This window comes from Colletotrichum phormii (genome assembly GCF_030913505.1).
Source record: "Colletotrichum phormii strain CBS 102054 chromosome Unknown BDP81scaffold_16, whole genome shotgun sequence".
Lineage (NCBI taxonomy): Eukaryota > Fungi > Ascomycota > Sordariomycetes > Glomerellales > Glomerellaceae > Colletotrichum > Colletotrichum phormii.
The window spans coordinates 422,915-437,354 of NW_026851458.1; the positions used below are offsets into that span (position 1 = coordinate 422,915).

Consider the following 14,440-nt stretch of genomic DNA (forward strand, 5'->3'; position numbering starts at 1 on the left):
ATAATCAGGGCTTAGATGGCATGTTGGTCAAGCTTGAAAGCTTGACTTGGCCATATGGACTCGTTGCTTCTCCTTGCTCAGCGTACATATGCAGTCTTGTTGGCCCGATTTCTTCGTGTCCATACAGAGCAGATTAATGATGATATCAAGGTTGCTGGATGAGGGAAATCGCAGCGTGCCCGTCCCAGACATCTAGATGGTCTCTTTGCTCGCGATGGCTTGTCACTACCGGCGATTTCACACGCGAGCAGCCGTAGATGTATCTTGATATCATGATGCGCTTGACAAGTCTGTCTCCATTGCGATCTGCGGCAAGCAAGTTCTAGGCTAAGGTGTCCATCATATGATAATCTACAGATGTTGCCGTCAATTTTCGAAGAGGGAGCCAGCAGTTTCCGGTACAACTTGAGCTTATATCAAGGAGACCCCTGTCGTTCCTGAGTTCCGTCGTCGCGTGACGGAAATCCGGGGAGTCCAAATGACCGCCCAGTCCGACAAGGCTTGAACATCGATCCTGGCCGAATCCTGACCAGCAATGCATGTCATGCAGACATCGTCTAGCAATTGTAAAAGGGGAGCTCTGCTCGGAGATTTGGAGCTTCAAAGTGCAGGGCAACCATCGATCGATATGCGCCGTCAGCTCAGGCGGGTGCCGCATGGTTCAAGTGCAGCAGCGAGCTTCGTCTAGCAGGGCGGCAACGGGTGGCCCAAAGTTCGGAATCTTTGATGACCGGATCTTAATTGAGGCAAAATCAAGCTTCTTATTGGCGGGTCGTCTAGACGAAAGGTGCATATGCGGGTCCCCTACAGCCGAGGAAGCTCCCGAGAAGGTTAGAGTCGGTACCTTTCGTAAAGGCGTAGGTACCGCACAAAACCAAGTACCTCCAATTTCAACACTGTTCGTGACCCTTGACTACCGGCAGAAAGGGGGCAAACACAAATGTCAACAAAATTTTGAGTGGCAGTAGGCAGGCGGCAAGGGCCCAATCGAAATCCGAGGACACACTACCAAGTTTGACGTGAAGCCGTCCGGGTCTGAGTCTCTTGTCTTCCCGTCCTGCACGCCACCCCTCGACGCCTCGTCTGGTCGTACTCGGATTCTCCGTCCCAGACCGCCTCCAAGTCCTCCGATTTCCTATGCCTTGGACCTTGGACGAACATCGTTGCTGCTGAACAATCCCATCCTCGAACCCCGGCCGCCGACAGTCACACGGACTCTGGCCTCCAGCTCAGCTACACGAGAGGTGCATGACCCCACGCTGAAGATTTCTGGTATTCTGTATAAAAGAAGCAGCCATCATGACGGGCAGATACTCATTGCGCCAGACTCCTAGGTCAGTCGAATTGTGATTTTCTTCTTTCTCTCCCTAGTCTGGGACCATCATTTGAAGCAATTAGATCTGCTGCGGATATCCCAAACGACTCTCTGGCGCATTCCTTGTTGCCACGCTTGTCGCAAACCGCAACCATGGCCGCTCACGTTTCCTCTTCCAATGGGTCAATACTCTAGCGAACAACCTTCCTCTTACCTATGCTAACCCACCGAACAGGAAGAAGGAGCTCTTTGAGGGCATGGTTGAGACCCCTCGGCGTGTTTCTTCTAGACGCAAGTCCCCCGAGCCCACCACCGGCGCAGAGGTTACCGAATCGAAGTCGCAACCCCGTGCCCCAAGACGACGCACCACGGGAAAGTTCCGCGAGGAGCTCGACGATGAGGCAGAGTCGACATCAGCGAACGACAAGGCCGACTTTGACGAATCTTTGACCAATGGCCACACCAACGGCCACGCCAACGGATACACCAATGGACATGTCAAGGAGGAGCCCATCGCCAATGGCCACAGCAATGGGTACGCCCAGGTGAAGGTTGAGACCGCGGCCAATGGCAACGGCCACGCCGCCACTCCCGAGGATGCCCAGCCGACCTACAAGAAGGGCAACATCATTGATGGCTGGGAGGTCGGTACGGATCCCAAGATTGATGCCTCGGGCGAGTTCGAGTTCGGAGGCAGCATTGGCACCATGTCGCTGATGATCGGCTTTCCTCTGCTCATGTGGTACATGTGGATTGGAGCCACCTACTACGGCGGCGGCGTTCCTACCCGTGAGGAGGGACAGAGCTGGGGCGAGTTTGGCCGTCATCTCGTGGACCTTGTCTACACTGGTGCATTCCCCTCCCTGCGTGCCTGGCGCATCTACTGGACCTTCTTCACCTTCGAGGGTATCTGCTACTGCGTGCTGCCTGGTGTCTGGGCTTGGGGCAAGCCTCTTGCTCACGAGAACGGCAAGCAGCTCAAGTACTTCTGCAACGCCTACGTCAGCTTCTACTTCACGATTGCTGTCATGGCCGTGCTTCACTTCACTGGGTTCTTCCCCCTCTACACCTTCCTCGACGAGTTTGGCCCCCTGATGTCTGTGGCCATCCTCAGTGGCTTCCTCGTGGCTTTTGCTGCCTACTTCTCCGCCCTCTGGAGAGGTGTCCAGCACCGCATGACCGGCTACCCCATCTACGATTTCTTCCTTGGTGCCGAGCTGAACCCCCGCATGTTTGGCATCTTGGACTTCAAGATGTTCTTCGAGGTCCGCATCCCCTGGTTCATCCTCTTCGGTCTCAGCTGCGGCGCTGCCGCCCGCCAATATGAGAAGTACGGCTACGTCTCCGGCGAAGTGCTCTTCCTGGTCATGGCCCACTACCTTTACGCCAATGCCTGCGCCAAGGGCGAGCAGCTCATCGTCCCGACCTGGGATATGTACTACGAGAAGTGGGGCTTCATGCTCATCTTCTGGAACCTTGCCGGCGTCCCTCTCTCGTACTGCCACTGCACCATCTTCCTGTCCAACCACCACCCTTCCGAGTACAAGTGGAACCCCTTCGCGCTCGGTTTCCTCTTCGTCTCCTACCTATTCATCTACTGGATCTGGGACACCACCAACAGCCAGAAGAACGGCTTCCGAGCCCAGGAGCGCGGCCAGCTCGTCGCCCGCAAGACCTTCCCCCAGCTCCCGTGGCAGACGGTCAAGAACCCCAAGACCATTACCTCGGACAAAGGCGATGCCATCCTCGCTGACGGCTGGTACGGCTATGCCCGCAAGATCCACTACACGTGCGATGCCTTCTTCGCCATCTGCTGGGGTCTGATCACCGGCTTCAAGAGCCCCTTCCCCTGGTTCTACCCCGTCTTCTTCTGCGGCATGATTGCCCACCGTGCTGCCCGTGACATCCACCGCTGCCGCCAGAAGTACGGTGATGCTTGGGCCCAGTACGAACGCGAGGTTCCCTACCTCTTCATTCCCGTAAGTCTTCCTATTTCCGCTGTAATGGACAAAAGCCGATGAATAACTCCCATACAGTATGTCGTCTAAGTGACGATTCCACCAAACCCTCACAAAATTAGGCGTTTTATGCCACGGCCATCGGGCCATTTCTGTCTGTACATAATCCGCTTCTTCACCTGGAGCCGGTAGCCGGCTGGTTTCAATACCATGAGCAACGGCAAGGGGTAATGGTAAACGAATGGGGAAAAAAGAAAATTGCCGGTATCATGTGCGAGAAGACATGGTTGGCATAAAGACTTGTAATTATATAACAGAAGCGGTGCCTTGTTGTTTGACATCACCGCGGCTTTCTTTGTCACGTGGGGGCAGCGTTTTATTAGGCACGCTGTCCTCTGAAATCGAGTAAAATGAGTAAAATGAAACATCTATCCAAAGAGACAGAACCCCAATGGCAAAGTGACAGTTTTGCGTGTATGCCTCCCAGTGAACTCTAGTTAAGTCGAAGCAGACCTTCAAGGTATATGCAGGTTAAGCTGAGGCAAGGCACCTTTAGGCCCAGATGTTTAAGTGGTAAGGATAAGGCACAACTTTCCTTCATATGTGTCTACCCTCAAGGTTGTCTGTCATGGTTGTTTCATTCCAAAAAGAGATGATGAATATAATAATGGCATATGGAGGCAAGGTGATGATGTCGACATGTGTAATGGGGCGCTTGTATCCGAATGTTACTGAGAATAGAGTGAGTTCAGCATTCCTGCTGGTAGCTTCACACTCCATTACTCAGCCTAGATGATGCTTCCCCACAGGAGTATGTCACTATTAATTCGACTGCATTCGTCTTGCCAAAGCCCCTCTAGGTGTCGGTACCAGGTCAAGCATCTTGAGGTGGTTCATAGAGAACATGGATGCAATTTGGTCAATGTTTCTCGCCTACGACTTGTGGCAATTGTCTGGAAATCGTAGTCTCACATTTCCAGTCCACCTCATTCGTGTTGGGTTTCGTCGGTAGTAAATACGAACTACAGGGCAATATTCAGGCAAGTATCACCGAGTGTCACACTGGACAGGCAAAGGGTGCGGGAACTTTAACAAAATAATAGACGCATAAAAAAACACATTGTCGCAACCTAGACTACAATTCCGTTCTCCCATCACCGATGTCTATGCTGAGCAATCGCCCCTGAATGGATAGCATACCTTGATGGCAAAATAGTACATATACGTTTGATCCGTGATCGAAGCAGTCCCCGATCGTCCCAAACATGGCATTTCGTGACCCTTGACCGTTCCCACGCCTATGCCTTTAAACCTTTGATTCGAGTTTTCGACGCGCCTGCTGATGATATTTGTCCGCCCTGTGGCAGTGATGCCCGTGCAAGTTGTGGCTTAAGTACATCTTGTCAACCGTTCAACCGAGCATTCGTCGTGTTGGTGTCGTCGCTTAGCAGGTGACGTCCTGGGTGGCCTTGGAGTTCATGAGAAGGGCGACAATCAAGCCGTAAAGACCTAGAGACAATCATGTCAGTAAACAGCGCGTCTACTATCGGGGGGCGAAATGGCGTACCCAAAACTTCGGCGAAAATGAGAATCAGAATCATGCCGACGAAGAGACGGGGCTGTTGAGCAGTTCCACGGACACCAGCATCACCGACGATACCAATGGCGAAACCAGCAGCAAGACCAGCAAGACCGACAGAGAGACCAGCACCGAACTGAATGAATCCAGTGTACAGGGCCATCTCCTGCTGAAGCCCGTCGGAGATAAGCACGGAAACGACGAGACCGTAAATAGCAATGATACCAGCCATAATGACGGGAACAATGTCTATAGTAGTAGTTAGCAAATGTCGATGCAGGTAGACCATGCATGCATGGTCTTCGATTGTGGATGCTGGTTCGTACTCTTGACGATCAGGTCAGGGCGGAGGACACCCATAGCCGAGATACCGACACCGGACTTTGCGGTACCGTAAGAGGCACCCAGGCAGGTGAAGACGATGGCGACGGTGCAACCCATGGCTCCGAAGAAGGGCTATAGCATGTTAGCGATGTCGTGGACGCGATGTCGAATGATGCCCAAATGGCTCATCCTAGGTAGGAAGGGGGCGACGTCATGGATGACTCGGGAGGCACAGGGAGGACGAACCGCATAGACGGGGCTGTGACATGATCGCGTTAGCATATGAGCTTCAGAAACGTAGTAGAAAGCTATTTGCGCAAGCTGGGCATCGGAATGGACGGAGTTGGGAGCTTCGATTGATGGATAGGAGCTCGTGAATGGGGGCAAACAAGCATGTTGTTGACGTACCAAAGCTCGGAAGGCATTTTGGCGGTTTATGTGGATTTGGACTGGCTAAAAAAGTCGAAGAAGACGTCGAGACGAGTCGGAAATGAAGGAAATGCGGCGGCAGCTGGGTTGGGGACGATTGCGGTGATGGTTGTTGGGACGGGTGAGGTTCGATGCTGCGTCGGCGACTACTCGAGATGAGGTGTGCTTGTTAAGATCTCGTTTCCAGGTTGGCCCTCTGGTTGGTTGCAAGGTTTTGCGGCGCGTTGACAGCTCCGTGCCCTTACGTAAGACAAGGAGGAGGCGGTGCCCGGAGACCGGCTAAATGTGGTCTCCGAGGTGGGCTGGCTTCGAGCTGCAGGAGCCAGGCCCCACCCTCACGGAATCTGCCGTCGAAATTTGGGGAAGTGGGATTTTTTTTTTCATCGGTCTGAGTTTGAACTTTTGGATCTTCACGTTCACCACCGCACACTCACCGATCTTTTTTCTCACCACCAGGGCGAGCCAACGCAAGGAACCCTGCACTATAACATCGGTAAGTCTTGAGACTTTCTGCTTATCGGTTGCAAATAGCTGATTGTGTTCTGCAGACATCACTCGACCCCTTACATTCTCAACAATGTCTGAATCCGCTGCCTGGCCCCTCGCCGACGATGCTCTCCAGCAAGAGCTCCTGGACATGGTCCAGCAGTGCCAGCACTACCGCCAGCTGAAGAAGGGCGCCAACGAGGCCACCAAGACCCTCAACCGTGGTGTCTCTGAGCTCATCATTCTCGGTATGTTCCATTGACCATCTTGACGAAACAATGCTAATGTTGCCGACCAGCTGCGGACACCAACCCTCTCTCGATTGTTCTTCACCTTCCCCTCCTTTCCGAGGACAAGAACGTCCCCTACGTTTACGTCAAGTCCAAGACCGCTCTTGGCCGTGCCTGCGGTGTCTCCCGCGCCGTCATTGCTTGCAGCATCACCTCCAACGAGGGCTCTGAGCTTGCCGGCCCCATCCGCGCCCTCAGAGACAAGATCGAGAGACTCGCCATCTAAGATACCCCCGACGTAGGATAATGGGCAGTGTATTATGATATATCTTGGGAGGTGCTGGAACATGGTTTGGAATGGAAAAGTCTGAATTGTTGATAGGCGTCGACTAGCTATTCTTGGGTCCAATTCTCTTCGTGGTCTCTGCTATTGCGACGGAGCGCATGGTAACTGGCTGCGAAAACAGCTATGCGAATGCGCCTGTCTGGTAATGGATTCCCGCGAGGTGTTTCGGTCCGGAAAACTGTCAATTGATGATTGTCGAAAACTCAAAATCCCAAATATGCAATGGCCACAATTTGTGCAGTTAGCGGTGCTTGACTCGGGACGAGCTAGTGGAGGAACCTGCACTTGATTGACACCTCCCCCTGAGCCCATTAAGGTAGCTGAAGAGCAAGGCGAGTGCTTTCTTACTTTACCACTTTACCTTACCTTGGATGGTGGGAGTATCGGTGTAGATGAGAACGAATGCAGACCTGGCGTCTAGTGAGCAGACTGAACCACTCATCGGGCCGGTGTCTTAGGCGTGACCTGCGCTCGCTGTCTCAGCGACTAGCACCTGGCCCAGCAAATGCACACTGACGTTACCCCGCGGCCCACCACCCATGTCATAGCTAAATGCACGATTTTTGGCCCGCCATCATCAGTAGTTCGTGTCGCGCACAACGTCCCATTCTCTCCTGCATCCTCTTTACACGCCGCCTATGTTGATGCTGCGGCCCGACATATCTAATAACTTCTTCTTCGTGCATTGCTGGGTGTAGTTTCAGGCCCATCTCCATTGCGTATAGACCCTTCATTTCTTCTCGCGCATCGCGTTAACCCCGAATCGCATTCCGAATCGCAAGATGCCCGGTATCGCTCGCAAGATCATCATCTGCGCGGCGGTAGACGGCCTTATCATCCAACCATTTGTGACCAAAGGACAGCGCCCCGCGCAGCCGGTCAGGATCAAATATGGCGACGCATCAATAACCCCTGCTCCACGAGAGCAAATACCCGACCTTTCTCAGTCAAATTCTTCGTTCGAAGCCTTCGGCGTTATAGGTGCGGCATCCGAGCTTCTAGCTGCACTCCATAATTGTCGCAGCTTCAATGCTGATTCTCGGGTAACGCAGGTTTAATCACAGTTTCACGCCTCAGCTATTTAATCACAATTACTCGGCGCCAGCAAGTTGCGCAAATCTGCGGTTTCCCGATCTATGTTGTCACCGAAGTCGCCATTACCCCATGTGCTTCGCAGCAAGAAGCTGGAGAAGCTATCGCGAAGACGGCTTTGGAGCTCCAAGATCGCAAGACGGACAAGGACGCTGACGACAGCGACAGTGATGACTACATAGAACTTCCAGCAAGCGGCGATGAAGTCGAGGACCCTGCGCAAGAAGCTAAGACGGACAGCGATAAGGACCTTGAAACTGTGAAGAGCACCGTAGCCAAAGATGTTATCGGCAGAAGAGGAAGCTATGGGAGGTTCGCGCAGACCTGGTTCAGCAAAAGCGGATGGACGCAGGACCAGAAGAGATCAGCAGGCTGGAGCGGAGCCGCGCACCAAGTGCGACGATCCGTTGATCACAGTCCGGTCAAGAATGCTCCTCCGCGGCCATCCGTTGACGAGGCCACCGAGCCGACAACGGCATCTACGCTGTTGCCAAAGCTTCTGCGGATGACCCAGATCTTTTATGGCTCATCCAAAAGCTTCTTCTTTTCTTACGACTTCGACATCACACGGCGTTGGTCGAGCCGTTCCACCGCCCAGTCCGATGAAGTACCTCTGCATGAGCGAGTAGACCCGATATTCTTTTGGAACAAGAACACATTAAAGCCATTTATGGAGGCTGGAGAGGATGCTCTGTTGCTACCGCTCATGCAGGGCTTCGTTTCCCAGAAAAGCTTCGTGGTGGACAGCAGCCCTCCTCAACACGATGAAGGCCTCGGGGATTCCGTGGAGCTATCGACTATGAGACAGCCCGATGCCGAACTATCTTCTCCCCCGCCGGAGACAGTCCGCGACTCAATCGATTTGCGCTCTACCGAGAAGAAGTTTCTTTTGACTGTGATTTCTCGCCGTTCGACACAGAGGGCTGGTCTCAGATACTTGAGACGAGGCATTGATGAGCAGGGCTATGTTGCCAACGCGGTCGAAACCGAGCAGATTCTTTCGAGCACTTCGTGGGACAAGTCTTCAAAGATTTACTCTTTCCTTCAAATCCGGGGCAGCATTCCGCTCTTCTTCACACAATCGCCCGTCTCCCTCAAACCTGCGCCCGTCATTCAACACTCGCCCGAAGCGAACTATGCCGCAACGAAGAAACACCTGGAACGGCTTAAGACAGAGTACGGACTTCTACAGATTGTCAACCTGGTCGAAAAGCATGGCGTAGAAGCAACTGTCGGTGGTCAATACGAGAAGACAGTACAGAGGTTGAATGAGGAAGAAGCAAAAGGTGAAAATGACACTGTTGGTTTTGAATGGTTCGATTTCCATTCAGCCTGTAAAGGAATGAAGTTCGAGAACGTCAGTCAGCTTCTCGATACTCTCCGCGGCAAGTTGGAGGGTTTCGGAAGCACAGTGGAAGACGCTGGTCAGATCACCACAAAACAAAAGGGTGTCTTGCGCACAAACTGTATGGATTGTCTTGACAGGACAAACGTGTGCCAGAGTTCGTTTGGAAAGTTCATGCTGGAGTCTCAGCTGAGAGCGGAGGGCTATGACCTTGCAGCTCAAGTTGATCAGCAGACGCAGTGGTTCAACACTCTCTGGGCGGACAACGGTGATGCCGTGTCGAAGCAGTATGCATCTACTGCGGCCATGAAGGGTGACTACACAAGAACGAAGAAGAGGAACCTTGGGGGCACATTGAATGATCTTGGTCTTTCTTTGACCCGGTACTACAATGGGTAAGATGTTTTGCTTTTCTAGTCTATCTTGGACTTTTGCTAACCCACTAACCTAGCATGGTGAATGACTACTTCAGCCAAGCTGCCATCGACTTCCTTCTCGGCAACGTGAACTCGATGGTCTTCCAAGAGTTCGAGGCCGAGATGATGACAAAAGACCCTGCCGTCTCAATGCTGAAGATGAGGGAACAGGCCATCGAGCTATCGCAAAGGCGCGTCATTTCCGACGAGAGCGAAGAGTTCATGGGTGGCTGGGTCCTCTTCAGCCCCCATCAATCGGATAGCTTACGAGCCATGCCCTTTGAGGAGGTGGTACTGCTTCTGACGGACGCTGCCCTGTACCTCTGCCGGTTTGATTGGAACATGGACAAGGTCTCTTCGTTTGAGCGAATTGATCTGGCCCATGTTGTTGGTATCAAGTTTGGCACATACATCATCTCGACAGTCTCCCCTGGGCAGACGGACGAGATGAAGAATGTTGGCTTCGTTGTGTCGTACCAGCCAGGCAAGAACGACGTTACGAGGACGAACACCAGGACCTTTTCGAACCTGGGTATTACAAAGACCAAGACGGATGCGGTCTCGTCGGAGCAGCAGCAGCAGAAGCAACAGCAGCAACCTCAATCTGCCTTGAGCAGTTTGCTGGGCGGTGGCCGCCCCAAGGCGCCTCCAGTACGCAAGCTTGCCTTCAAGGCCCCTTACTCGCAATCGTCCGCCGCTGTGACGGGTGAAGAACCCAAGCTCAGCGAGATCCAGCAGGTTGTCAGTATTTGCGCAGACATAGAACGGCTGGCGTTCTTGAGTCAACCTGGCAAGGAGAAGCCAGGCACCGAGAGCATCATAGAGAAGGGCGACATTATTTCGCTAGAGGAGGCGAGGCAAAGCACTGGATTGCTGGACCACATCAGCTACTCTCTGAAGAGACTCGTCTGGGCATGAGGTGGCATTCTCTTTGGCACTCGTACACACACCATTGCGGTTTCTTTGGGCGTTTTTTTGTTCTTGCTTTAGGGTTTCGTTGCGCGATACAGGTGCATTTGGTAGCGCATATTTTCCAGAGAGATTGGGTAATTCAGAGAATCGGCGAGACGGAACCAGACAGAGTCGTTGGACTCGACCTTTTCCCATCGGCACCCCGGGAACACGCCGTCCTTTTCGGGCTTGTTGACGAGGGTGTGGTCCATGAGCCACTGCATGGGGTACTTTTTGGACTCCTTGCCCACCGCGGCCTCGGAGTAGCTTCCGGGGCTGTCGACGACGAGGAGAAGGGAGCCGAGGGGCACGGTGGCGGTCAGGTTGAGGAGGAAGGCGGTTGTCTTGCCGATGCCGGCGGCGGTGTAGAGCTCGTTGAGGGTAAATAGTAATGTGACGAGTACTGGATCCGTACCGCCCAGCGTGTTTGAGAGTTCTTCCCGTGTCATTGCAAGGGCGTCGAGCTGTGCAAAGGACGAGGATAGGCGCGCCGCCGGCTCGACGAGGGCTGCGGCGGTGGCTTGGGCTTCGTTTGCGTACCGCGAGACCGGGGGCGGGACTGTGAGTGCGGCGTGGAGTTTGGAGACGACGGGGTTCCAGGGGGCGGCGTCGAGGAGGGTGATTGTGCCTTTTAGGTAGGGTGGTTGTTGGGAGAGGTAGGCTGCTAGGGCGGCTAGTTCTGCGGCGCCGCCGCCGATGGAGAGGATCTTGATTTCCTTTTTGATTTGCGTCTTGGGGTTGGTGGTGGTCTCGGATGGTTCCGAGGTGGGTGGAGGGGTGACGGCATCGTCCTCCGCTGCGGGAGGAGCAGGAGTAGGAGGGACGGCATCCTGATCGTCGGTGGAGGAGGAGTTCAGATCTCCGGGAGTATCACCCGTCTTGTCCTCGACGATCAACTTTCCGAGACCCTCGGCCACTTCAGCCACCTCAGCTCCTTCAGCTACAGGCTGAGCTCCAGCCTCATCTTCAGCCTTCTTGACCTGAACCTCCAACCCCTCGAGGTGCTCCGCGATACCCAGCATAACAACAGCGTACGCCAGGGATCGGGTGGGACTCCACCTCGCAGCGTACGCATCCAAACTCTCCGCCTTGGCCGAAGTGAAAGCAGCGTCAAAGTCGCGGGCGTAGAGCGCTGCTTTGACTTCTTGCAGGATCGTAGCAAAGGCCGGGGACGCGAGGACGGGTTGGAAGGCGGAGGCGAAGGAGGAGAGGAGGCGTTGTTGGTGGGTTAGGGGGAGGATGTCTGCGGAGGTGTTGTCTGCTGCTGCGGCAGAAGAAGACGATGAGGCTTCGGGTTGAGCCTTGGGCTTGGCCTTTTGTTGCTTTGCTGGTTTGCCCTTTTTGGAGTTTGCGGCGTGGTGGGATGTGTCGCGGATGTTGTGCTCGACCTTCATTTTTTTGCCCATGGTTGCGGTTGTAGTGAAAGTCTTGTCGACTTTCCGATGATGGCGTATGACTTTGTGAGGTTGTGAGGTGAAGTTGAGGATTTTTGGATGGAGGGGTAAAAATGGAGGGGTAGTGATGAAGAAAAATTGCGTTGACGGCAAAGTTTGGGATGCTGGCTTGCGGGTAACAGTGGCAGTTTCCTGTGTACTACTCTGAGTCTTCTGAAGCAGAAGATGAGATTTTCACGATCAAGACGTTCGATCTCACGTTGTTCTAGTATCTTCAAAACGTTCACTTGCAGTTGATGAAGTTGGGTGAGGCGAAAACTCAATCGGGCAGGATCCACACTGCCCGCTTTTGAGGTTAGTGCACATGGAGCGAGCTCATATGAGCCTCTCACTAAGGTAGATGTGAATCTCATGATGAGATCTCACAACACACCTGAGGCATTGCTCGTGTGGTTTCAATATGAATACACAAAGTATTACGGCTAAGCAACTTCATTGAAGCCGAGTGATGATCATCCTCAGGTGCACCGCTAAGAGCAAGGTCGAACTCTTTGCGTCGCCTGAACCATACATCTATCAAAGCTTGGTCAGCGCGATACAAGGCCCGATTAGCCACGGCCAGTGTCCGAAGTTGCACCGTTGAGGCTAACCTCATTTCACTCAAAACGAGGCAAAGCATGGCTCTCGAATCGCGATAACTCGAAACCCGAAACCACAGAATCTTCCGCATCTTCTCCCGCTCAATCTCGACCAACAACGGCGAGAACGGATACACGTCGCTTGAAGCGGCGGATATGCGGGTGGAGTGGCTTGATGTCATCCGCAGGGAAGAAGGGAGCTTGGGCCTGCGGCCGCCTTGATTTGCGCGGATAAATACGAAACTGGCCGAATCCCAGACGGATGGCCCGTGCTCACCGGCTCCGGAGGGGGGGCACATCACCCAGAGCGTGTGGGAGTCTCGGACGGCGCAGAGGAAAGCATTGAGGCGCAGAAAATAGAACATCACGGCGTTGAATGTCTGCGGCATACTTTCCACCGGCCCCGAGTACCGCGTACTGAGACACGCCGAGGCGTTGGAGACGTGAAAAGTCGGTCGGAATATCGATGTTTTGTGGTATAAACACATCGAACAGCCCTGGGCACCTACCGTTACCTAGATGCGTGTTGACCTCCTCTGCGGGAATCTGCCGCGCTGGCCGTACAGAATTCCATACTGGCCTGTCCTGACCTTGATATTATCAACGGATGTCGCGCATCTCGATGCAAAGACGGCGCCCGCCCGCAGAAGGGCCGGAGGGGCTGTGGTATCTGATGCTGCTGCTACAGCTTACGGATACAAGCAGAAGGCTGCAGCCTGCGAGTCGGCCCTGCGACCGAACGGTGAATAAAAAAAAAATTGATAGGGGACGCGATGGGTGTCATCATGCAGTCAGGGTCCACTGACATGACTGGATCTGATGCTCAGCAAAAGAAGTCAAGCCAGGCGATGCCAGGGTGGACCAGGTGCTATCGGAGGGGCCAGAGCTTATCCGCGTCGCCGGCTTGAAACAACGCGAGCGAGAGAACTGGAGGCGACGGAGGGCGTAGGGAGGATATTTTCGGCGCTTGGCTCTCTCTGGGTCATCTGCTTGGACGAGGCTTAAAGTCCGGCACACGCTGGGCCTATGGCCGACGGCGACGCAACATCGTGAGTGAATAAAATAGCGCGAGGCTACTGGCCGGAAAGACTGGAGAGGCGATAGGGTGGGCCGGAGATACCCAAAAGATGCAGCCATCTCCACGGATTAGTCAAGACCCTCCTCAAGGGCAAGCCGACGTTGCCAGGTCGTGGCAGATACCGAAGGAGACCCAGGCACCCAGGTGAGGCGGTTGTGCTATGTGGGCATTATGACGACAGACTGTCTCCATGATCCATAGATGCTGTTGTTCGCGCGAGTCAATACGGGCAACGAGCGAGCTTCTGGAAGGGATCGAGAGTCAGTTCATGGGGGTAAGATACGTCACAGTCGAAAATGTGATACAGTTGATATGCTATTTGGGCGCTGAGTGAGTGTGTTCCAATGGCGGTGGACTTGCTGCTGATGGCAGTGTGCAGATGTGGTTGAACCTGGTGCGCCGAGTGCGGTATGATTCGTCGAGATGGGATAGCCCGGACACCGAGGTCGGGATGCGGCAGAGAGGGAATTGAAAGTCGAAGGCCGGACATTTTTGTCTTCCAGGGGTTGCCGGGTGAATTGGAATGGTCCATGGAAGCAGGTCGACCATGGACAGGTAATAATGAGGGCAAAGAGTGCGGTCTACGGTTGTGCCGACAAAGCCCACCAATACAAGGACGAGAAAGATGAGTGGCTAGGCAATGGGAGGGGCGAAAAAGCCAGAAGAGGCCAAGAAGAGGTGGCAGCAGATGGGACAAATCGACGCAAGTCAGTCAGCCCACAGCTTTTTTTTTTTGCCGGACGACGAGGTTGTTGAGACTTGAGACGAGCTGAAGGTGCTGTGTCCCGTTCCCAAGGCCAAAAACTGGAGATGCGACAAAAAGGAGATGCGGGACACGTTGGAAAAAGCCCCCCACTCC

General features: G+C 53.8%; 5 protein-coding genes across 5 annotated transcripts; 3 read left to right on the top strand and 2 right to left on the bottom strand.

The window, feature by feature from the left end:
• Positions 1–1,017: 1,017 nt before the first annotated feature.
• Positions 1,018–3,734, top strand: BDP81DRAFT_433340 (ergosterol biosynthesis ERG4/ERG24 family protein). The gene is made up of 3 exons (XM_060590850.1): positions 1,018–1,334; positions 1,551–3,294; positions 3,352–3,734. Exons 1-3 carry the CDS (start codon positions 1,300–1,302, stop codon positions 3,361–3,363), a joined length of 1,791 nt encoding a protein of 596 aa, XP_060442510.1. The 5' UTR covers positions 1,018–1,299; the 3' UTR covers positions 3,364–3,734.
• A 626-nt stretch (positions 3,735–4,360) lies between these two features.
• BDP81DRAFT_433343 (V-type proton ATPase proteolipid subunit) lies at positions 4,361–5,785 on the bottom strand. The gene is made up of 5 exons (XM_060590851.1): positions 5,585–5,785; positions 5,423–5,435; positions 5,179–5,308; positions 4,841–5,101; positions 4,361–4,782 (listed from the first exon to the last, which is right to left on the bottom strand). Exons 1-5 carry the CDS (start codon positions 5,599–5,601, stop codon positions 4,718–4,720), a joined length of 486 nt encoding a protein of 161 aa, XP_060442511.1. The 5' UTR covers positions 5,602–5,785; the 3' UTR covers positions 4,361–4,717.
• Positions 5,786–6,182: 397 nt separating this feature from the next.
• BDP81DRAFT_396633 (ribonucleoprotein-associated protein) lies at positions 6,183–6,607 on the top strand (the record flags this gene model as incomplete). The annotated part of the gene is made up of 2 exons (XM_060588214.1): positions 6,183–6,339; positions 6,390–6,607. 2 exons carry the CDS (start codon positions 6,183–6,185, stop codon positions 6,605–6,607), a joined length of 375 nt encoding a protein of 124 aa, XP_060442512.1.
• Positions 6,608–7,449: 842 nt separating this feature from the next.
• BDP81DRAFT_325585 (inositol 5'-phosphatase) lies at positions 7,450–10,438 on the top strand (the record flags this gene model as incomplete). Its single annotated transcript, XM_060584990.1, has 3 exons — positions 7,450–7,648; positions 7,720–9,499; positions 9,556–10,438. The coding sequence occupies 3 exons, from the start codon at positions 7,450–7,452 to the stop codon at positions 10,436–10,438; spliced, it is 2,862 nt and encodes a 953-aa protein (XP_060442513.1).
• Positions 10,439–10,506: 68 nt separating this feature from the next.
• Positions 10,507–11,865, bottom strand: BDP81DRAFT_325256 (uncharacterized protein; the record flags this gene model as incomplete). Its single annotated transcript, XM_060584957.1, has 2 exons — positions 10,507–11,220; positions 11,416–11,865. 2 exons carry the CDS (start codon positions 11,863–11,865, stop codon positions 10,507–10,509), a joined length of 1,164 nt encoding a protein of 387 aa, XP_060442514.1.
• Positions 11,866–14,440: the final 2,575 nt, after the last annotated feature.